At 41.9% G+C, this 23,848-nt stretch overlaps 1 protein-coding gene and 1 pseudogene across 1 annotated transcript in view; one reads left to right on the top strand and one right to left on the bottom strand.

Moving 5' to 3' along the window:
- The window catches only part of LOC138153746 (heat shock cognate 71 kDa protein pseudogene), a 572,612-nt pseudogene that overhangs the window by 299,026 nt on the left and 249,738 nt on the right, over window positions 1-23,848 (top strand).
- The window catches only part of IVL (involucrin), a 3,547-nt gene continuing 2,525 nt past the window's right edge, over window positions 22,827-23,848 (bottom strand). The window contains 1 exon segment of the mRNA XM_069078071.1: window positions 22,827-23,848. This exon segment is cut by the window's right edge and continues 10 nt beyond it. Within this exon segment, the coding sequence (XP_068934172.1) occupies window positions 23,250-23,848 (599 nt within the window). The 3' untranslated portion in view covers window positions 22,827-23,249.

Here is a 23,848-nt window from a genome sequence, read left to right as displayed (position 1 = left end):
CAGCTCCAAATGGAAGGGGAAGCTGAAGCTGGTCAGATTGTGGTGTGAAGGCAAGACAATGTGAAATGCTATTACTTTGGACTCCTAATCTCACAAAGCAGCTACGAAAATCAAATGGTGTAAGTGGCTAAGAAGTACTTTGTAAGTTTCTTTATTGAAGTGAACGATGAACAAGGGCTCTGGAATAACCTCTGAGGAAATCAGCTCCCATAATTTGTAAAATGATAGGGTTGGACCAGATGCCCCTGAGGTCCTTTCCCAGGCTATATCTAGAAACCTATGAAATCCTCCTCTCACTTATTGTGGAGGACTCCCAGGGTCACCAGCTTGAGCACAGCCTCTGCCAGGTCTCAGACATGGGTCTTGGGAAAAGAAGTAGGACCAAGATATTTTGGTTGGTTCCTACATTGAAAAGGACCCATTGGCAAAGTGGCCACCAGGTGATCAATTTTTTTTTTTTACCATGGTAACTCACAGAACTACTCACAAAAGCAAAGAGGGCTGGATAGCTGGGGTTATCATTGTTCTTGTTCAGTCATTTCGGTCATAATGGACTCTTCATGACCCCATTTGGGGTTTTTTATTCAAAGTTGCTGGAGTGGTTTTACATTTCTTTCCTCCAGCTCACTTTACAGATGAGGAAACTGAGGTGAACAGGGTTAAGTGACTTGCCCAGGGTCACACAGCTAGCAAATGTCTGAGACTAGATTCAAACTCAGGAAGATGAGTCAAGTTTCCTGACTTGAGCCCTGGCATTTTATCCACTGTGCCACCTATTTGCCCCACCAATGGGATTATAAATCCCTAAATTTTTGCAGTAAATGCTATTATTCATTATTTTATCGAAAATCTGGTAGTTGCCCCCAAGAATCTGAGTTGTGTTTCAGTGCTTAGAACATAGATATTCACTCTATCAAAAGGGCATAGTTTCACCCCTTGTACACTGAAGGAAGCTCTCTGGGTCCCCAAAGCTAGGAGACTCCTCCCTCAGAACTCAAAGTCAAATTTATCATTCTCCACGAAGCCTGCCCAGATTAACCCCACCTTACTTTGATCAGCTTCTTTATTTTGCACCACACTCCACCATGCCCCAACTGAATATTTTCTGCATAGGACAATTTGTTATCAGTCCTTTCACTTTATCCTGTCATTGACTTTTCCCATCTCCATTTGTCGAATCCCTTCCCTTCCTAGCTGGTCCCCAAGCTGTTGCCATGGAGATTTGGTGGTCTAAGGAGAGTTTGCATGACAGGTACATACGCATTTAACTAGAGTTTTGCAAGTTTCTAGGTATTTTTGATCTTGCAAATAACTTTCTTCCAGGAGAGGAGCTCCAAGACTGAGGAGAGAAACCACATAGAAAGACACAAGAAGGAGAGGACTAGGAGCCATGCCAATCTTCTATGCCTCACCTGCTGAGCTAGAAGAGAATGGGGGTGGAGAGGGGAGGGGGAGAGGGAGAGGGGTGAGGAAGCACTGGAGCTGAGCCAGAAAGCAGGGAAAGCAAGCCAACCTAAGACCTCATGGTGAGATAAGAGGTGGGCAGAGATGCTGTCAAGCATACCAGTGATGACTGCTTGGAATGGAGTTGGGGAGATTGATGTAGTCCAATTCATAGCACCAGTTTTTCCCATCCTTCTCCAGAGAACTACCCATTAAAGTAGACTCGGTTTACTTTTTTTACTTCCTTCATGGTTCCCCATCCAGCCAGTGGGGAAGAGGGATAGTGGAAGAAAAATACACAACTTTCTTGGCTGTACATTCTATCATAGCCTGCTATAGGCTGAATTTAATGCTTGTAAATGTCTTAATGCTATTTGAAATTATTATCAAAGAATATATCTACTTACAATGATTTTCACCCAAGTCAATAAATGCATGCTTAGAGAGTGAGAGAAAGGAAACTAGCCCTGAAAGGAGAGGAAATTTTCCTCACTTTCAGCTCAGGTGAGGATGAACTGACTAAAGATAATTTCTGCTAATATCTGAGTCTATTCATGCTCCAGACTGCTTTTGAACCGAGAGAGAGAGAGAGAGAGAGAGAGAGAGAGAGAGAGAGAGAGAGAGAGAGAGAGAGAGAGAATGAGGGAATAAGCCAGTAGCAGTGAGAGCAGAAGTTGCTATTTTTGTTCTGGTAAAAACACCATACACATCACCCAAATAACTCCTACCTGATAACACTTATATGAAAGCTTCTCCAAGATGTCTTTCCTGATACACACTGTTGTTAGTGCTCACTCCCTTCTCTGATTCCACAGCTTTTTGTCTCAATTTTTACTTTTCCATTATCCCATTCTGTCCTCTATCATTGCTTTCAATTGTACCACACCCTCTTGTTAGATTATAAACTCCTAGAAGGCAGAGCCCATGATTTACACATTTAAGGAACACACACACACACACACACACACCACAATGTCCTTTATGTAATAGACACAGTAAATGTTTACTGGAATGACATATTATTATGAGGATGTGTCCTTTATTGTAGGTGCCCAGGGGCAGAGGGCTGCCCATCTATTTTCTCTGGCAGGATAGGGATAGGGACTAGACCTGTAATATCACTGGTACAGAGAACTTCCTAGAATATCCAGTCCCAGTCTTAATATTGCACGAAATCATTAGCTTCCACTTGACCAATTCTAATTTTTAAGGGATTATTTTCTTCAGTGACCCATTCTTCTTCATTTACCATTTGATCAGTTCTTTTCTTAAGGTGCTATTTTCTTCAATAACTTTTCATGCCTCTTTCACCAAGCTGTTAATTCTCTTTTCATAATTTTCTTACATTACTCTCATTTCTTTTCCCAATTTTTCTTCTAATGTGCTTACTTGATTTTTTTTTTGCTCTTTTTAAATCTTTTTCATTTAGCTGTTCTAGACATTCTTGTTGGGTTTGTGTCAAATCTGCATTTTTCTTTGAGGCTTGGCTTGTAGATGTTTTCATCAGAAGACAATAAGATGTCTTCTGCATTTGTAGTCTGAGCTTCCATGTCACCATAGGAGCACTTTATGGTAAGGTTCTTTTTCCCCTGGACTATTTCTTGACTTTGAATGTTATGTTAGAGTTGGGCTATGCTCACTTCGAGAGGCAGAGGGGTGTTGGTAGAGAGTAGGATAAAAGACACTATCCCAAAGCTTTTTTCCCCTCCTGTTTTCACAGCTACTGCTGAGGGTCTGAAAGTTTCCAGTGCTTCCAAGATGGTGTGATCCATGGAGAGGTGTGGCCATTGCTCTCTAGGTCTTTGTTCTGGTTCTGGTCCTTACCCAGGAATGGTCCTGCTCTCTAGTGATCACAACTTTCTCTCCCCCTGGAACTTTGACCCATACCTAGGTAGAGCCCCAACCTACTCTTTTGAAACTGAAAGCACTAGCACTCTTCACCCAGAAGTTGTGACCTGGAACTAAGACCTCTAATCCTCTGCTATGGCAGGCACCCTTCATCACCCTGAAACAGTGACCCAGAAATGGATAAAAGGGGCACTCTTCTCCACCCCAGAACTGCAACCTGGAACTGCATAAAAGGCAATGGAAGTCAGTCCTGTGCTAGCACAGGGTCCCCTGAAATCTCTTTCTGACCAATTTCCCGATCTCCTTTCCATCTCAGCTTGTGAGAGCTTCTGGTGTTGCTGCTGCTGCCACCACACTATGTCCCTGGGCAACCCCCACCCCAGTGCTACAGACCTCTCCTTCTGATCTCTTAAGTAGTCCTGGGTTGGAAAAATGTCTCATCCCAACCTTTTGTTGGTTATGCTGAATTATTAAAATTTGATTTGACTTCTTATTTTTAAATTGTTTAGAAGGAAATATAGGGTCAATTTCATTAAAATGCTGCCTCTTACTCTACCATCTAGAATCTGCATCAGACTTACATAATTACGTCTTTGGAGTTGAATGGCCCAAAAGGCTTCTGACTTGACTGAAACAGACCTTTTCAAAATATGGACACTAGAGGGCATCAGACACCCACAGCCCTAAAGAGTTTCTTTCCACTGTGGAGGAAAAAAATGTGTAAGAGATCTCACCATGTTTGTTTGAGCAATAACCAGTGCACAAGCAGCTTTTCCCCTCTCATGACAGCTTTCAGCTTTCTGTCACCTGGTTAATAGACCCAGTCAATTACTTAGAAGTAATTTTTTAAAATTGACTATTTATTTTTAACACTTTAAATTTTGAGTTCTAAATTCTCTCCCTCCCCCAAGACCCTTCCTTGCCCATTGAGAAAGCAAACAATATATCAGTTCTACATGTGGAATCATGCAAAACATCTCCATATTAACCATGTCACAAAAAAAGCAAGAAAAATTATTCTTCAACTGAAAAAAGTACAGCCCAAAACAGCATATATAATGACTACAATGATATAAACACAGTCAGCATGGAAAGGAAACAATGCTATCCAAATGCAAAAGTCAACCCTCCTAGATTTGAGTTCTTTTTGTTGGCCATTGACAAACTATTTTTGAAGGAATGTGCTCTGTAAGGAGGTCTACTTGGGGATTTATCATGTGGGTTGCAAAAAATTCAATCTGCAACAAAAGGCAACTGAGGCAGAACTCCAAGCATATATCATTTTATTAGAGACACTGGTAGCCCCTAAGCAATTGGATGTAAGATCTTCCTCTTGTTCAAGGATTCATCTGCTTTGGACTCTGGCCCTTTTTAAAGATAAGTATGATGGTTACCAAAGGTCTGATCATGAATTCTAGTATTCAAAAGGTTTATAGAGAGATCACTAAACATAGAATTAGGCATTACAATTCATTGACTGGTCAGTTTCTGAAGCTGGGGGAAATCTTATGATTGACTAAAGGAGACATTCATCAAACACCAGTGTTTGTCAACACAACTCTGGGACTTCCTACAAGCAGTTGTGAACATACAGAGACATAAGGGAACTGGTTTTTGGAGCAGTTTTCGTAATACATTCAGGGATAGCGTTAATACAACAGATCTCTCTCACACACACGTCAATATAAGCCTAACAAATCATAAATCTATAACTTAGAAAATATAAATCTTCCCTATCAAATAGAAATAATGTAATTGTTCATACATAGTGGGTTAATTTATTCTAACACACACAACTCATAACAGTGTTAACTAACTCAAACTGAATTTTATCTTACCTCACTAAAGCAACCATTGATTCTTAGTAAAATATAATGAACTAATGGATAGAGCACTGCCCTGAAGTTGGGAGGAGCTGAGTTCAAATGTGCCTCACACTCTTACTAACCATGTGATCCTGGGCAAGTCACTTAACCCTGATTGCATTTAAAAAAAAAAAACATGAACTATGTAAACACCAATCAAATTGAGTAGGAGTATCAAAATTATCTTCACAGTTAGGAAATGTCTAGTTGTGTTGAAAAAATGTATTAATACCTATTTTTAAATGATAAGAAACGGTTATAGTGTGAGAACAGCCTCAAAAGGTTGAGAGAAGATGTTACTTAATCCATAAATTCATAGAGACAGTGGGAAAAGGGTGATATGTATGATGGTTACCAAAAGTCTGATCTTGAATTCTAGTATACAAAAGGTTTGTAAATTTTGGGGAAATCTTTGAATATTAGGACTGGAAAGGAACTTCAGACACAGGCTATTACACAAATCTATTACAGTATTATAGTACAAAGAACACCAAATGGTAGAATTGAAACACAGAACATTTGAACATAGAAATGTTGGAGCTGAAAGGAAACTCGGGATGCAGTATTTCAGACATAGAACATTAAAACTCTGTAGAAGGCACATAGGGCACAGAATGATTAAAATGGAAAGGATTTTGTTGACCATGTAGTACACCTTTTTTTTCTTTTTCCAAATGAGAATACTAAGAATCAGAGAAAATGACTTATCTGAGATCATATGGTCAGTCGGTGGCAGGGCTAGACTTGGAATTAGAACCCAGGTCTCTTAACACCCACTCTGTGGGTCTGAAAAAGGACAAATAAAAAGAAGTTCTACTTTACCCAGAAGGCAGTAAGAAAACAAAACTTTGCTCCTTAAGAAATGATATAAGCTGAAAGATAATTAGCTTCCAAAAGATTTTACATATTTGTTGTTTCCACTGATGTTAAGTTTTTAGTCAATAATTTTTACAAAAGCCTATATGTGTTTATTTTTAGATAAATTATTTAGGTATGTTTATGAATGAAAAGAGGCAACTAGGTGGTTCAATGGATAGACTGTTAGACCAAGAGTCAGGAAGACCTGAGTCCTCTGACAACCATAGGTTATCTGATCCTGGGAAAGTCATTTGACCTCTGTTTACCTCAATCCACTGGAGAAAGAAATGGTAAACTGCTCCAGTATTTTTGCCAAGAAAACTTCCTACAGGGTCACAAACAGTTAGACACAACTGAATGACCGAACAATGATGAGTGAAAGATTTGTTGAATGAACTGTTTGTTTCTTATTTATCTATCAAGAAGAATAATTTTTAGACTGGAAAGGGAAGAATAAAAATGGCTGGGTAGCTAGGCAGTTAGGTAGAAGCATTGGGTAAGAGATCTGGACTTGGAATTAGGAAGACGTGTTCAAATATTGCCTTACTAGCTGTATAATTCTAGACATCACTTAGCTGGTTTAACTCAGTTTCCTCAACTGTAAAATGGAGATGCTTCATAGGGTTGTTGTGAGGATCAAATGAGAATAAAGGTAAAACTCTTAGCACAGTGCTTGGCACATAGTTGTTATTGTTTGTCCATATTCAAAGAGGACCAATAATATCGCAGGATGATGTCTTGACTTGTGTGTGAATTGGATTTAAGTGAGGCAGTTGCACAAAGTCCTTAGACTCATCAAAGTCCAGTGGCAACACAAAAGTCAAGATGACTGGCAATGGCCCAGGATGCAGTGGATGACCTTGGCATCTTTGATGTCTAACCACTCTCTAAGCACTCCACAGTTCCTACTTCAGCTATCTTTATTGCCATTGTGTTCTTATCTGCCCATTCTACTGGGGGAAGTCTTCATGTGCTTGGGGTAGACACCTCCCTAACACATAATAAACACTATATAAGTGCTCACTCCTTTCCTCTTTCCTTATCACAAAGAACTAACATGGCTTCATTAAGAGGCCATGTAGTAAAAACCCTCTCATTTTACAGATGAAGAAACTGTCTTCTCACATCCTGTTGTATACATTAGCTAATTGTACAAATCTTCTCTCCCCTTTAGAATTAGAAATGAATGACTCAAAGTCAGGAACTAGACCTTCCTCATCTTTGAATCCCCCTAGTAACTCCAAACTGCATGCTATGTAGATGCTCAGCAAATATTTAATCAATCAATTAATTGATTAATGTTGGCAATAAGTAAGTTTCCAAATAAAGTAAGTTCTTTACCTTAATATAGACCTCTACAGCTTTTAGAGTGAGGTCATAAACACTGCATTATCTGAGGTACATTAGAATTTGTGAGATAAGTGATGCAAAGATTATTATCCACATTTTACAGAGGATACTGAGGCTTAGGGAGGTTCAAGGACTTGTATGGAATCATAGATGAAAGTGGGACTAGAATCCAGATCTCCTGACTAGTGGTTTTGTCAATAATACCACAGTGCTCCTGAACAAAGGATGGAAAAATGAATGCATCGTTGGACTGACATGCTATATTCTCCACAAGCAGCTAGATGACAGAGGATCAGACCTGGAGGCAGGAAGACCTGAGTTTAAATACTGCCTCAGGCACTTACTAGCTGTGTGACCCTGGGCAAATCACTTAATCCTGTTTGCCTCAGTTCCCTCATTTGTAAATGAGCTAGAGAAGGAAATGGCAAACCATTCCAGTGTCTTTGCCAAGAAAATCCCAAATAAAGTCACAAAGAGTTAGCTGTTACTGAAATGACTGAACAACACCACCACCATATTATGTTACACTATGGTTCACTGTGTTCCCTAGCAATGGGAAGTAGGACTGGGAAATAGAGGAGTGGACAGATAGAAGAGGAAAGGACAGAAAGTTGTGAAAAGAGGCCTCACCAGTTCCAGAGTCCCCTCAAGGCTGTCAGGTCTCTCCATGGCACCCTCATTCTCAAATGGCTTCACTCCCAAGGCAGGACTAGGTACTATTTGTAGAACAGGCTCCAATAAAAGAACAGAGAAGTATCTCGGAGTTGGAGGGCATCTAACACAGAGTCTGGTCAAAGCCCCTGACCTTTTAGATAAGGAAACCTAGAACTGTGAAGGCAAAATAATTTGTTCAAGTTTGACCCACAAAGCCCAGATCTGCTCATAGCTCTCTAGTCACTTTCCCCATTGCCTGTCTCCTCCTCTCAAGGAAAAGAGTCAAGAGGTTGGCTTCTCCCAGTTTCATCCTGCCCAGTCACATCCCCCATTGTCCCATGATCACACACATACACAGGCTATAGGAGACAGGGTTCCCAGCCTGGACAAGTCCCAGTGACTAGAGGACTGGATCTTTCAGACTTTATTGTGTGGTCATTTTCACCTGGAAAGAAAAGCTTTCCCTCCCACTTGTATTTGTCTTCCTAGAAATCTTTCATAGACTCATATAAGTGGAAGGAAATAGAAGGAGACTAAGAAATCATCTGATGCAACAGCCTCATTTTATAGATGAGGAAACTAAGGCTCAAACACATTTTAATTAAGCTCTGACTCTAACAAATATATAAAGCTCCTAATACTTGCAGAGCAGGAGAAGGAAATGGCAAACTGATGCCTGCATCAAAATGGGCACAGGCCAAACCAAGAAGTGTGGAATAGTGGACACAAGCCAGGCAAGAATCTGTCAAAGCAGTTTTCCAATTTATTGATCAGAGGGCAGGGTTTATATAGTGAATGCAGAGCAATTATCTCATAGGAGTGCATGCAAAATATTTACTATCCTTGTACATTTAGCATATCTGTATGTTTTTGTGTCCTTCACTTACGTAATTCCATATGTATTATTATCCTTTTCCCTTGCATGCATCTGTGTCTGGGTCACAGCTCAGTTATCAAGTCCTAAGCTCCTGTGAGTCAGGAAGAGATGGTGAGCCAATCTTAAGACATAACATAGCCTTCACAGGGGCTGGCTTGGAAGATATCCTGAACCAGAGTCTTCCCATGTATGGACCAGGTCAGAGACTGGTCCTCGACAGCAAACCATTCCAGTTTTGCCAAGAAACTCCCCAATGGGGTCACAAAGAGTCAGACACAACTGAAATGATTGAACAACAATGACATTAGCAGGATATTAATGCTAGTTCTGTATCAGTCAACTAAGCAATCAACAAACATTTACTAAGTATCTACTAGGGACTAACGGGAAGCTAGGTGGCACAGTGGATATAATACTGTGCCTGGAATCAAATCTGGCCTCAGACACTAGCTGTGTGACCCTGGACAAGTTGTTTAACCCTGTTTGCCTCAGTTTCCTCATCTGTAAAATGAACTGGAAAAGGAAATGACAAAGCACTCTAGTATCTTTGCCAAGAAAATCCCATATGTGTTCACGAAGAGTTGGACTCAACTGAAACAACTGAACAGTAACAAAAAAAGTATCAAACACTGAGAAAACAAAGAAAGCCCCCTATCCCACCCCACCCTACCCACCAAAAAAAAAAAAAAGTCATTGCTCTCAAGAATCTCCCAAACCAACAGGGGGAGACATCATGAGAGTAATGTACAAACAAGAAACATACAGGATAAATTAAAGATGAATCAATAGAGGAACGGCACTAGAGAGTGGGATCAGGAAAGGCTCCTGGGAGAAGGTGGAATTTGAGCTGAGATTGAAGGAAGCCCTGTGTCCCAGGAGAGGACAATGAGGGAGAAAATTCCAGGCATGGGGGGCAGCCTGTGAAAATGAATAGGGTCAGGGAATGGAATGTCTTGGTGAGATATAGCAAGGGGGCCAGTATCCCTAGACAGCAGACTATGTTGGCAGTCTAAGGTGTAAGAAGACTGAAAAGGTAAGAGCAGGGCAGGTCATAAAGGACTTTGAATATCAAACAGAGACCTGTTAGACTTGTGCTTTAGGAAGATGGATCTGATACCTCAATGGAAGATGGCCTGCAGTAAGGAGAGACGTGAGGCAGGAGACCAGCCAGGAGGTTATTGCAGTAATCCAGGTATGAGGAGAAAAGGGCTTGCATCAAGGTAGTAGCAGTGTCGGAGGAGAAAAGGGGCTTATACAAGAGGTGTTAGGAGGGTAGAATTAATAGAATTTGGCAACACTTTGGATATGTAGGGAGGTAGGATGATTTGGGTTGTGAGCTTCAGTCACTGGGAGAACAGAGATACTGTTAACGGTGATGGGCAAATTAGGAAGAGGGTGAGGCCCAAGGGGAAAGATAATATTTTCCACTTTGTACGTTTTGTATCTAAGTCTTAGATTCTAAGATGACTATAGGACATCTAGTTCAATAGGCAGTTGGAGACACAAGTCTGGAGGTTAGGGCTGGAGAGGTAGATCTGGGAATCTTCAGCTGTAATGATAATGGGAATCTGAAGATCTTCCCTGCCCCTTGGCCCCTTGATAGGCTCAAGTGACTCTGAGAACCTTCCTTGATTTGAAAATATACTCTGCCCCCTAATAGAATGTGATCACATGGAGCCTGTGGTGGGAGGCTTGTTTTTCAGGAATGCCCACACCTTGTTACTTTGTGATTGGGCTGTGGGTCAAGAGGGTTGTGACATTCTCTGACCCAGGAGAAGGCTATATATACCCTGATGTGAGGTTTTGCTTTGGGGCTCACTTTGGGAACAGTTGTGTAATTTGGCCAGATGAGACTCTGGGCAGCCATTGAACCCCCCAGCTTTGAAAACCCAGATGTTGGTGCTTCCCTCTCTGGTAACTAACTAGGTATGGATCAGACAGCTGGAAGCCCTGTCTGCTTAATTGTGTTATTTTCTGTTGTAACTTCTGTTTGTATTCTCCGAAGTTCAGGGTGCAGACTTTTTCCCCTGAACTAGGTAAATGATTTATGTTTGATTGATTAAAGTAAAATTGCTAACCCATTTTGAGTTGCTTTCCTTTAGAAAAGTAGATCTAAGAACCCGTGCTAGCAGCCATCCTGGGAATGGTAGGGTGCTTGCTGCTACATCAACAGAGAGTTGATCATTGAATCCATGGAAGCTGATGAGATCACCAAGTGAAATAGTATAGAGGGAGAAGAGAAGAACTAGGGCAAAGTCTTAGGGAAAACTCAAACTAGTGGTCAGGGACCTGGATGAAGGTCTGTGATGGGGTGTTCAGATCAGTAGGAGACAAATCTAGTAGTATCACAAAAACCTAAGGAAAAGAGACTATCAATGAGAAGGAAGAGCATGATCAGAGAGGTCAAGAAGGATGAGGATTGAGAAAAGTTTGTAAAATTTGATGCTCAAATGATCATTGATTACTTTGGAGACAGTAGTTGCATTTGAATGATGAGATCAGAAGTCAGAAGGTACAGAGTTAAGAAGAGAGTGAGAGGGAAAGAAGTGGAGGCGCAAGGAGAAGCATAGAACAATAGCTAGTTTGGATTTTTTGAGGTTTGGTTTGGGTTTTGAGGATTGGGGGCAACATGGAAGTATTTGTAGACTGAAGGGAAGCAACCAGGAAGAGACTGAAGATTAGTGAGAGAGTACAAATTACAGAAGGGCAATAGGCTAGAGAAGACAGGATAGAGTGAGATAATTTGTGCATGAAGAAGGATTAGCCTTGGCAAAGAAAAAGACTACTTTTTCATATTAGATAGGAGAGAAGAAAGAGATAATGGGAAAAGACACCTGAGTAATACGAGATAAAGGGGAGAAAACATGGAGCTCTTGGAAAATGGCCTCAATTTGTTCAGTGAAATATAAGGCAAGATTCTCAGTTCAGACAGTGGGGGAGGAAGAGTCATGGGAAGTTTGAGGAGAGATGAAAATGTTTGAAAAAGCTGCCATGGTGAGTGGGTTAACATATCAGCTAGGGAGCTATAAAAGAATTGCCTTTGTGGAAGTGAGGGAGTGGACCCAGTCAACATGGTTTTCTGGTTTTCTCCAGCTTCATTAAGCATTTAGGGTTAATCCTACTCACTTCATTAAGTAAGTAGGAGCAAAGGCAGAGGATGGTGGGCTGAGACTTGGCAGGGCAAAATCAGCTATAGGATAAAGGGGCAAAGAACTGAAGAAAAGAGGACAGTGTAGAGTTGAGCTGGTTCACCAAGGCATCAAGATGGGGAAAAAATGAGAGTGTAGTCAGTGTAGGGGTGAAGACAAAGGAAAAAACTAATTGAGATTAGAGGTCAAGGATGAAGGCAAAGAACAGGGCTCTCTATACACACTGTATGTTCAAATTGAGCAAAACACAGGTTTTGCTGTCAACAAGTATTACAATTCTTTGAAGAAGTGCCATGTTTGCTTCTTTTGGAAGTAAAGGAGGAAATGTTACCTCCATGGATGCACCTATCAACCCCTCCATATCTTAGTAGACAATATTCATGAGTTATGCCAAAGACAATCATTACCTCAAAAACAGCCCCTGGTGGTGGTGAGCCTCAATCATCCTGAGCTAAATAGACAATCCACCACAAAGCCTAGAATTAAAATGGTTCGCCTTGGTAGGACCTGACAGAATTGGTGCTCCCTTGGAATAATCTTCAAGAATCAGGACTCCTTTTGGGTTACAGTGAGGCTCAGGAGACAAGACAAGACATAAATAGCATTTCTTAAGAGCTTGCTGTATGCCAGGCACAGGAGGAGTGTTAGACTCTGGGGCAGGGCAGTTAGACACTGCAGCAGGGTACAGATGTTCACAAATTTTCATGCATACTTAGGTGTGTGCATCAGCTAGTGATTCAGAAACCATGTTGGCAGACACCAGTCCAAGGTGGATGAAGGAAAGTTGGAGAGCCAGTGTCTGAAATGCTTTAGAGCAAGTAAGAATCAGTTCACTGAGGAATGAAGGCAAACCCAAGAGCCTGGAAACCCTGGCAGCTTGTGCCCGTGTCTAAAGTCAAGTGAGCCTGGATTTGAGGGAGGGTGAGACCAATGAGTGCTAGGATGAATGCAGAGGCTAATAAAGCCCACCTGTCATTGAACCTTGAGGCTTGGTAAAGGAGAGTGAGCTGGGAGGCCCAGAGCCCCTGTTCGCTCACATCAATACCAGTTGGGGAAGGGGGGGGGGTTGGGGGAGTGGGAAATTTTGGGTTTTTTTAGAGGGGGGAAGGAAAGGCAATTGGGATTAAGTGACTTGCCTAAGATCACACAGCTAGTTAATGTCAAGCGTTTGAGGTCAGATTTGAACTCAGGTCCTCCTGACTTCATTGAACCACTTAGCTACCCCAATCCCAGTTTTGAAGAGCAGTGATGAAGGTTCTGAATCACATCGTGGATATCAGAATGGATATATTTCTGAGACGTCCCCTTCTCCCTTCTTTTATAGTCTCCATACAAGAGAGAATCCCTGAGGATTATGAATGAACCCAGAACTCAAGGGGAGCATTGACAAAAGCATGACAATCCTAGAGTGTGTATGAGTGAGGTCCCATAACAAGGAAGACTTTGGCTAACATCTTCACAAATAGTTACAAGTAAAAGTCAACCCAAAAAAGTAATTAGGAAAGGGACAGATAGAGTGCCATGGCAATTCATAGGAGTTAGGAAGTATTTCCAGCTTTAGGGTTCAGGGAAGGCTTCTTGGAGGAGGGGGTTGGCCTTGGAGAATGGAAAGGACTTTCAGCTGGTGAGGCTGTGTAGGGCAGGCATTGGAGGCATTAGGAATTGTGTGGGCCAGGGGTGGGGAACTGTGGCCTCGAGGTTACATGTGGCCCTCCAGGTCCTTAAGTGCAGCCCTTTGACTGAATCCAAACTTCACAGAACAAATCCCCTTAATAAAATTTATCCTGTAAAATTTGGACTCAGTAAAAGGCTGCACCGAGGATCTAGAAGGTCACATGTAGCCTTGAGGATGCAGGTTCTCCAACCTTGGACTGTGGGCAAAGCCATGGAAGTAAGAATAATAAAAACTGACATTTTATATGGCATTTTAAGGTTTGCAAAAGACTACATCATTATTTTATCTAAGACTTACCACACAAAAATCTTTTGACGGAGGCAATACAGACTTTATTATCTCCATTTTATAGGTGAAAACCAGAGAAGTTAAGAGACTTGCCCAGGGTCACATAACTGGCAACGTGATTCAAACCCAGGCCCTTGAATGTCAGAGAGACAATTTGTGTTTTCTCCTGTTCCTTTGTTTTTGAAGAGGACCAATGACATTGTGAGATTTTGCTCCTATTGGCAAAAAGGAAGTGTTTTTCAGCAGGAGAACAGTAAGGCCCATCTAACCAGTGCATTAGAGAGATTACTTTTTCATTCATGTAAAGAAAAGATGAGAGAAGCCAGAGGCTGGGAGAACAGTTAGGAACTGATTTTTAAGTAGTCCAAGGGAGAGGTAATTGAGGGCCTGAATCATTGTAGTTACACTGGAAATGGTAAAGGAGGGGGCTTGAGAACCATTTCAGAGGCAGAATGAATAGGACTGGGGACTTATTGGCTGTGGTCACTGAAGGAAAGGAAGGAATCAAATATGACACTGAGATTACAGCCTGGGTGATTGGGAGTGGGGTTGTTTCATGAACAGAAACAGAAAAGTTAGGAAGTAGAGCAGGTTTGGGGAAAAGAAGAGTTTCCATGATTCGTAAGAATGAAGGATTTGGGTCTTAGAGGAAAGGGACTTTGGAGGCCATCTAGTTTAGGGCTTCTCAACCTGGGGACTGTAGACACCCAAGTGGTATGGGGATAAATAATTAATAATAAAATAAGCTAGCATCTATATAATGCTTTAAGGTTTACAAAGCTCTTTACAAATATTATTTCATTCTATCTTTGTTACTACCCTAAGATGTAGGTGCTATGCTTAACCTCATTTTACTGATGAGGAACCTGAGTTAAATGACTTGCCCAGGGTCACATAGCTAATAAATGACTGAGATGGGATTTGAACTGAGGTCTTCCTGACTCCAGGACAGCTGGGTGGCACAGAGGATAGAATGCTCAGCCTGGAGTCAGAAAGACTCACCTTTGTAAGTTCAAATCTGACCTCAGATACTTACTTGACCCTGGTCAAGTCATTTAACCCTGTTTGCCTCAGTTTCCTCATCTATAAAATGAGCTGGAGAAGAAAATGGCAAAATGCTCCAATATCTTTCCAAGAAAACCTCAAATGGGTTTGAGTTGTACACTGAAAAACAACTGAGCAGCAATAACTTTCTGACTTCGAATCCTACTCTCTAAATAGGAGGTCCATGACTTTGGAATTGGATGTTTTTTGTTTGTTTGTTTACTTTTTTTTTTTGCTAGGGGAAAGGCAGCTAGTACCATGTTTCCCCGATAATAAGATCTATCCTGAAAACAAGCCCTCCCCTTACTGTGTAAGATTCCTCTAAAATAAGCCCTCCCCCGAAAATAAACCCTATTGAGATTGCTACTGTAGTGAAGGTGATCCCCTGCGCTACACGCTACATTACGGTACCCTCTGTATGCACCGTCTTCCCCCCCCCCCCCCCCCCGTGAAACACACGCCGTGCTCCGAGCTTCATCCAATCAGAGCTGCAGCAGTGAGCGCATCATCCTGTTCTTCCCCAGTGATTTGCTTGCTGGCGCCATTGAGAGCAGTGCCGTGGAGGAGAGCTGAGGCAGGACAACACAAGCCCTCCCCTGAAAATAAGCCCTCTGGTGTTTTTCTTTCCAAAAAAATTAATAAGACAATGTCTTATTATCGGGGAAACATGGTAAGTGTTAAGTGTCTGAGGCCAGATTTTGAACTCAGGTCCTTCTGACACCTAGCCCTGTTTGTTTACTTTTTGATAATTGCATTTCAATGCAATTTGTTTCTTTTGTAATCCTAGGCATTTTGTTTTATGCATTTGAAAACATTATTCAGAGAGGAGACCCATAGGTTTCACCACACTGCCCAAGGGATTCATGACCCAAAAAACATGAAGAATCTGTGATCAAGTCCAATACTCTCTCATCTTTCAGATGAGGGAACTAAGACCCTGAAAGGTAAAGAGACTTGTCCAAAACCATACACCTAGTAATTAGCAGAACTAGGATCAAGTACAGGTATTCTAACTCTAAATCTAATGTCCATTCCACTTCAATCAGCACTGAGTTGGAAGGGAGAAGGGAAGCTTTCTGCAGCATTTAGCACAAGTAACCACCCTCTTCCTTTTTTTTAATTTGAATTTAACCAATGTGAAAAAAGATGAGCTTTTCCATATAAAAAGTGGAACGGGGGAAAAAAATGTACAGCCAGAAGGTACTAGGTAGTACAGTGGATAGAGTGTTAGACTGAGAGTCAGGAAGATCTGAGTACAAATCTTGTCTCAGATGCTTAACTGTTACCTTGGATAAGTCACATAAACTCTCTAGACCTCAGTTACTTCACTTGAAAAGTGGAGATAATAACCTACCTCCTCGGCCCTTCATGAAGATCAAATGAGTTAAGCTTTGTAAATCTTTAAGTACTATATAAATTTTAGTTATTATTTCATAAAGCTGAAAATCTGTTATGAACAACTTACTTTTCTTTTTAAGTATATAATAAATTCAACAAATAACTTTCAAAGCTCTCCTGGCTGTCCTCCAGATCATTGTTTTGTCCTGTTCAGAGCATTTTAAATGCATCAATGATTCTTTTTTTCTTTTTTAAAATTTTGATGACATTATTACTGCAAATCCCTAATCCCCATCAAATTGAAAGCAAAAGAAAACCCTGTGACTGATAAACCTAGTCCAGCAAAACAAACTCCCACATTGGCTACATACAAAAAGAGTGAGTCGTTTTTATTGAGTTTATCACCTCAGAGATCAATTACAAAATGACATTGTAAAGAAAAACCAAGTTGAAAGACTTAGGAATTCTTATCAATGCCATGGTCACCACCTGATACTCTTTCCTACCTTGGTTTTAATGACATAGCTTTGTCCTGGTTCTCCTATTTCTCTGATCATTCTTTCTTTTTCCCTTCTAGCCTTAGGTATTGGTTACATCCATTGGGTTGAAAATAATTCCTAGCACCCACTCCCTTTTCCTTCTGTTCCCTACCTTCCAGACTACAAAGGCATATTTTCTTCTTTTTTTCCCCCATGTTAGTCATGTTGTGAAAGAAAACACAGGTCAAAACAACAAGAACCAGAAAAAATAAAGAAAGCACAGAAAAAATATGCTTCCATCGGCATTCAGACTCCATCAGTTCTCTCTCTGGAGATGGATAGCATTTTTTTTATCATAAGTCCTTTGGAATGGTCTTGGAACATTGTAGTGCTGAGAAGAGTTAAGTCAGTCAAAGTTGATCATCATACAATATCGCTGTTATTGAGTACAATGTTCTCCTGGTTCTGTTCATTCCGCTTTACATCAATTCATGTAAGTCTTTCCTAGTTTTTCTGAGAGCATCTTGCTCATCATTTCTTACAATCCTCATTCCATCACAATCATATACAAGAATTTGTTCAACCATTTCCCAATTGATAGACTTCCTCAATTTCCAATTTTTAAGGTCTATTTACAAGGGGAAATTATAAGATTTTCTCTAATCAATCATAGATGTAGCAATGGAAGGGATCTTAGTTCAACACCCTCATTTTACAAATAAGGGAACCCAGAGAAGCTATTACCCAAGGTCATACAGATAGTAATAAAGGCAAGACCTGAACTCAAGTCCTTGGATTCCAAAGTCAGCCCACTTTCCACTATGCTCCACTATATTCCCTAATTAGGAGTATATAGTAAAAAAATAATAATAAATTTCCTACATAATGTCTTCCTGGAATGCCTCATTATGGCCTTGAGTTCTCAAGGTAAGTCAGCAAGCTCAGACAAGTCTTACCAAGCAGGAAACACACACACACACACACACACACACACACACACACACACACACACACACACACACACACACACACACCCACACACACACACACACACACACACACACACACACACACACACACACACACACAGGCCTGGAGATATGTCACGAGTAGGTCAGCCTAATTAAATTCAGGAAGACTCATCACCTGGCTAGACCCCAGGTAATGATTTTTTTCCCACAACCACAGCTCATGAGGACCATCTACTAAGTCACGAAAATGACTCATATTATGAAATATTTTATGATTTACAAAATATACTTGTGATTTGCATGGGGGTACTTGAAGAGGTTACCCATAAAGAGGGTTAGGGTTGCTCTGGAGACCCCAAAATACGAACATGCCAGGTCCTGCTGAATGAATTCAACTCAAGTCTTCTTAGCCAAAGAAAAGTAAAGTTTATTAAAAGTTCACTTGTATTAGACACAGAGTAAGTCTGTGCTAGGTCATTCTATGGCACTTTCACTATTCTATGGTACTCTCAACCCACATAGCATTCTATGGCCCTCTCACAAACATGAAGACAGGATGGGGTCTTATATACAGAAGGTTGTGGGCGGAATCTAGAGGTGGTCTAGGGGAGGAGTTTAGGGAGGGTCTTCAGGAGGAGTTAATGACGTCAATGAGTGATTAAACTGGAAGTAGCTGGAGCCTACAGACTGTGGTGGGCTAGGGCAGTTCAAGGGTGGATGGATAAGTAGATGAACAATGTAGGGCTAGGCTAGTAACTAGGCTAGAGTTAGTAGTTAGTAGTTAGTAACTGAGCTAGAGGTCTGGGCCCAGCCAGTATGTAAGGCTTATTGCCTCATGCAAATGCCTCATCAAATGGGATGATTTAATCAAGGGTCCAAGGGAGGTTCCCAGAGCCTGTGCCTCAAGGACTCAAGGAGAGCTCAAGGGGGCTCCCACAGCCCATACTTCATCAGTACTCAGATGTTTGAAATCATTAAATAAGTATTGAAGTTGGTTTAAAGGAAATGAATACTTAAGACTTCATTACAAAAGATGAAAAAGTGCTAATTAGGAGGATGAGGACTTGGGCTCCAAATCCTTTGTGTGTGTGTGACATTGAGCAAGTTGTGTTAACCTCTCTGGGTCTCAGTTTCCTCATCTGTAAAGTAAGAGTGATAGACTAAAGACCTCTTAAGTTTCCTTCCCTCTGGTGTTTTTCTTTCCAAAAAAAAATAATAAGACAGTGTCTTATTATCGGGGAAACACGGTATATAAGTATCTATCTCACCCCTATCAATCTACAGATTGTTTAGAAATCTAGCCCACTCTATTGGCTTTACAATAAACCTTGCTACTCTGACTGAAACAAGACTTGAGTGCTTGAATTCTTTCCAGGCAGACTCACCCTGTACCCTTACATTTTAAGGGTTCCAAGCAACTCCAAACTGCATCATCAGGGTTCCCAGAACCCCAAACCACATCAAAACCACTACATTGTGCCCAATCACATAATGAATTAACTATTTCCCTTCCACTGGATGAGGCCATGAGAGGTATCCCTAGTTCAAAGACAACGATTTAGAGCTAAAAGGTGACTTATAAATTATCTAATCCAACTCCCTCACTTTAGAGATGAGGAAACTGAGGCCCAAGAGGTTGAAGGACTTTCCCAAGGTCACACTAGTAGCAAGTAAAAAAGCTGGGATTTGAAACCAGATCATGTGACTCTAAAAGTGACTTGACTAAGGTCACACAGTCTATGCTAGACCTAGACCCAGATCTCCTAACTTCTAAGTCAGCACCCTTTCAACTAGGTTTTCCTAGAAGTAAATGAAAAACATCCTGGAGATTTAGACACAGAAGGACTTAGAAGCTGGACTGGGGTGACAGGGACAGAGGCATCTTGGAGGGAGTGTCTTCTAAGTAATCATTTTCTTTAAAGTAAGCATACCAAGCTGCCATTTTGGCCCGACCACCTCCTTTCCCTCTCCCTTTCAGATATCTCTCCCTCTTTTTCAAGTAATCCATTCAAGTGCTGCCCTTATGAGCTCCCTTCCCTCCAGCAAAATCTTAAAATCAGCTTATTTACATTAAGATGTAAAAGACTGAAACATGCAGAAAGGATAAGGCCTCTCAGCGATATTTGCCTTTTAATCTGAGCTAGAGTTAAACCACAGAGATGAGGTTTCTGGTTGCCTTTAAGTGTCTGGAAAGGGTGTGAGAATTACTATTGTTTGAGATAACTTAAATCAATCACCATGGGAGGGGGTGGTGGGGTAGGGTGGAATTATTCTAAGGTTTGAGGCAGGCTCTGCCCCTAAACTGAGCTCTCAGTTTCTGGGATTGCTGATTAGGGTGTAGGTGGTATGTCCATGCCAGTGGAAAATTAACATCATGGTTTTAGTAGCTAGTCTGGCTTTGGCACTTACTAGCCATATGACATTAGACAAGTCTCTAAACTGAGATTCAGATGATATGAAAGATGTAAAATGCTGGAAAAATAGAAATTCTTATTACTGAGGTGTAAACCACTAGGTGACATACTGGATAATGGACTGGGCCTGGAGTCAGGAAGACCTGGGTCGGAATGCTTCTTCTGACTAGTTGTATGACCCTGGAAAAGTCACTTTAACCACAGTCTGCCTCAGTTTCCTCAGCTGTAAAAAGGGCATAATAATAGCACCTACCTCTCAGGGTTGTTGCAAGGATCAAATGAGCAATTAGCAAAGTGCTCAGCACAATAAGAAGCTCATCTGTAAATTGACAATCTGTTCCAAGCTTATGCCCAAGGAAGGGGAAATAGCTAATTTATTGAGTGATTGTGTACAATCTAGTTATTTGGTTGAAAAGCTACAAACTTCCCCTCATCCATACCATCAGAAATCTTCCTAACTGGCTAAGAATTAATCTAGAAAGAACTTGATTCGTGGTGGTGTTGAGATTTGGGGTTTAGGGGTGCTCGAGACCCCAAAATACCGACACACCGGGTCCTACCAAATGAATTCAACTCAAGTTTTCTCTCAGCCAAAGTAAAACAAAGTTTATTAAAGAGTCATCATAATGGGTAAACTCTTAAGTATTTGTGACTATTGGGCGGACGAGAACAATCTGACACAGACTGAGTCTGAGTTAGATTGAATTTCAGAGCCTTCATCGAGGCAAGGTGGATCTTATCTACAGAAAGACTGTGGGAGGGCTCTAGGAGTGATCTAGAGGGGTTTGGAGAGGGTCTTGAAGGAGTCCAAGGAGGATCTTTATGGGACTGAGGTCAGACTCCAGAAATGAGTTTAAGGGCAGGAAATAGCTAAAGGCTACCTGGAGATGATAGACAATGGAGAGCTAGGCTAGTTTGAGGGTAATTAGATTTGAGTATAGATATTTTAATAGGACCGAGAATGGGAAGTAGCTGGACTATGAAGGGCTAGGCTAGGCTAGGTTAAGAGTAACAGAGATTTGGACCTAGCCTTAAGGAAAGGCTTATGGCCTCAGGCAAACACCTCATCAAGGGGGAAGATTCAAAGAGAGTTCAAGGGAGTTCCCAGAGCCTGTACCCCATCAGAGGGAAGGGAAAGATTGAATGCCCCCAAATCAGTGAGGGTGTTCTGGGAGAGATTACATTTTTGCTGGCTGTCCAGTATGAAAGGAGTCATAATGGACCAGTCTAGATCTGGGAAACTAACATCATAGATTTAGGAAGCCTTCACTGGCCCACTGACTCAGTTTAGGATTGCTGGGAACCCCAAAAGGTCAGGGTACAGGGAGGCATCTACCTGGAATGAATTCACAAACTCAAACTGTCTTCTAGTCAAGTGGTAAAGTTTATTGTAAGCCAATAGAAGTGGGCAGGGTTCTTTGTCAACCTTCAAACTAAAGAGGATAAGGTTGATGCTTATATACAGAAAGGACAGTGAAAGGATCTGGGTGGGATTAAGGAGTGGTAAATAGTCTGGGATGGGCCAAGTGAGACAGTGAAAGGAATGTCAAGCAAGCTAATTAGGTGATCTAGGTGGGTTGGGGAGGGCCAGGTCCCATCACCCCATCACTAGTGTGGTGCTGATCAAAATCCTCAGGGCTACAAACCAAGCAGCTGGCCATCCCACATTCTGCCAGAGTAACAACTCTTCCTCAATTGTAGGAAGGGAAACTGAGGTGGAAAAAAGGGGAAGGTGGGGAAACAAAAACCAGGATCTATACCCCCTACCTGCTGACCTGTATGCCTTTGTCTTCTCTCTTCCCCAAGATTCTTTCCCTAGGTATTCTCTGACAGGCTGAGACATGCCCATGTGCATAGGAAGAGGTGACCTAATTTTATAAAGAGATGATGGATTACTGAGACTGCATAATGGAGGCAGCAGAAAGAGAAACAGATTTGGAAAGAAAGGAGATGAGTTCAAATCTCACTTGCTATGTAGGTGTCCTTGGGCCAGTCACTTAGCATCCCTAGTTCTGTTTCCTCATCTGAAAAAAGGAGGAAGTTGAATATAAAGACCTCTGAGACCCCTTCTAGGTCTAAATCAATGATCTGAGATTCAGATATAAGAGGAGCGTTCAGGGAATGTTTCAGAGCCTAGTTACTTGGTGAAGTCTTGTTATCCTTGCTCCCTTTTGTTTTATTTTAAACCAGGAATTGTTATAGCCGTGGAATCAATGGGAAAGTATAGGAGCTGTAAGAAGTTTCTGAGCAGCTTCAGATCTGGTCCACCTAGTTGAGGGATGGGGAACCTGTGGCCTTGAAGGCCAAGGCCGCAGGTTCTCCACCCCTAATCCTAGTTTAACTACCTGTCCTACTACCAACACACCACTCCAGGGAGACTGAGACCCAGAGAAGTAACTTATCCAAAGTCATAAAAGGTAGTTAAGTGGTAGAGAGATTTGAACCAAGGTCTGCTGAATCCCAGTTCAGTCTTATCTCTAGTGCATCAGGCTAAAGGAAAGTCACACATCAGCTGTGGAGGGTACTGGGAACAGAGGGGGAGCTTGGTGAATAAAGGAGAAGAGGACACTGTGTTTCAGACATTCCGAGATTTATTAGTAGGAGCACAAATGCCCACTCACATTGAGACGCTCACACATAGACACATCAGCAGAACACAAAACTTAAGGATGATATTTAAGACACCACAAAGGTTACAGTCTACTAAGAAGAGGCTCAATTCCCAAGGTGTGGATGAGGTGGGGATAGGGGTGGAGGGAGGCGGGACAAGGGAGAGAATGGTCTCCCCTCTTTGCTCCTTCCTCCTGTCCTAGAAATGCACAAAATATGCAGAGAGAGGAAGGGAATCGGGGACATTCACAGGATGAGGCGGACCACCTAGGCTGGGGAAAGCGTGAGGTAAGCCCGGGCCCTGGCTCTCTCTCTCAATCTTTCTCTAACTCTTCATTTGGTATCAAGAAGAGGCCCCAGGGGGTAGGGAGAGCTGGGGAAAGTGACTATTGTTTGAAGGGCCAGTGCACTGGCTGCTGCTGCTGCTGCTGCTGCTCCACAGGAGGGACGCACTCCTCTGGACCCTGGGTGACCAGTTCAGGCTCTTTGATGGGGGTGGGAACTTCAACGTCCCCTTGAGCCTCCTGCTGCTTCTCCAGCTGCTGCTGCTGCTCTTCCTTCTCCTCCAATTGCTGCCTCAGCTCCTCTTCCTTCTGCTCCAGCTGCTGCTCCAGCTGCTCTTCCTGCTGCTCCAGCTGCTGCTCCAGCTTCTCTTCTTTCTGCTCCAGCTGCTGCTCTTGCTTATGTTCCAGCTGTTCTTCCAACTGCTGCTCTTGCTTATGTTCCAGCTGTTGCTCCAGCTGTGCCTCCAGCTGCTGTTCTTGCTTATGTTCCAGCTGTTGCTCCAAATGCTGCTTTTGCTTACATTCCAGTTGTTCCTCCAGCTGCTTCTCTTGCTTGTGTTCCAGCTGCTCTTCCAACTGTTGCTCTTGTTTATGTTCTAGCTGTTGATCCAGCTGCTGTTCTTGTTTGTGTCCCAGCTGTTGTTCTTGCTTATGTTCCAGCTGCTGTTCTTGCTTGTGTTCCAGCTGTTGTTCCAGCTGTT

This window comes from Petaurus breviceps, unplaced genomic scaffold (assembly GCF_028583685.1).
Source record: "Petaurus breviceps papuanus isolate PSGF00001 unplaced genomic scaffold, PetGlider_PUasm1.0 91023, whole genome shotgun sequence".
Taxonomy (NCBI): domain Eukaryota; kingdom Metazoa; phylum Chordata; class Mammalia; order Diprotodontia; family Petauridae; genus Petaurus; species Petaurus breviceps.
Note: the sequence above shows the minus strand (reverse complement) of the source record. Positions and strands in the feature narration are given on the sequence as shown.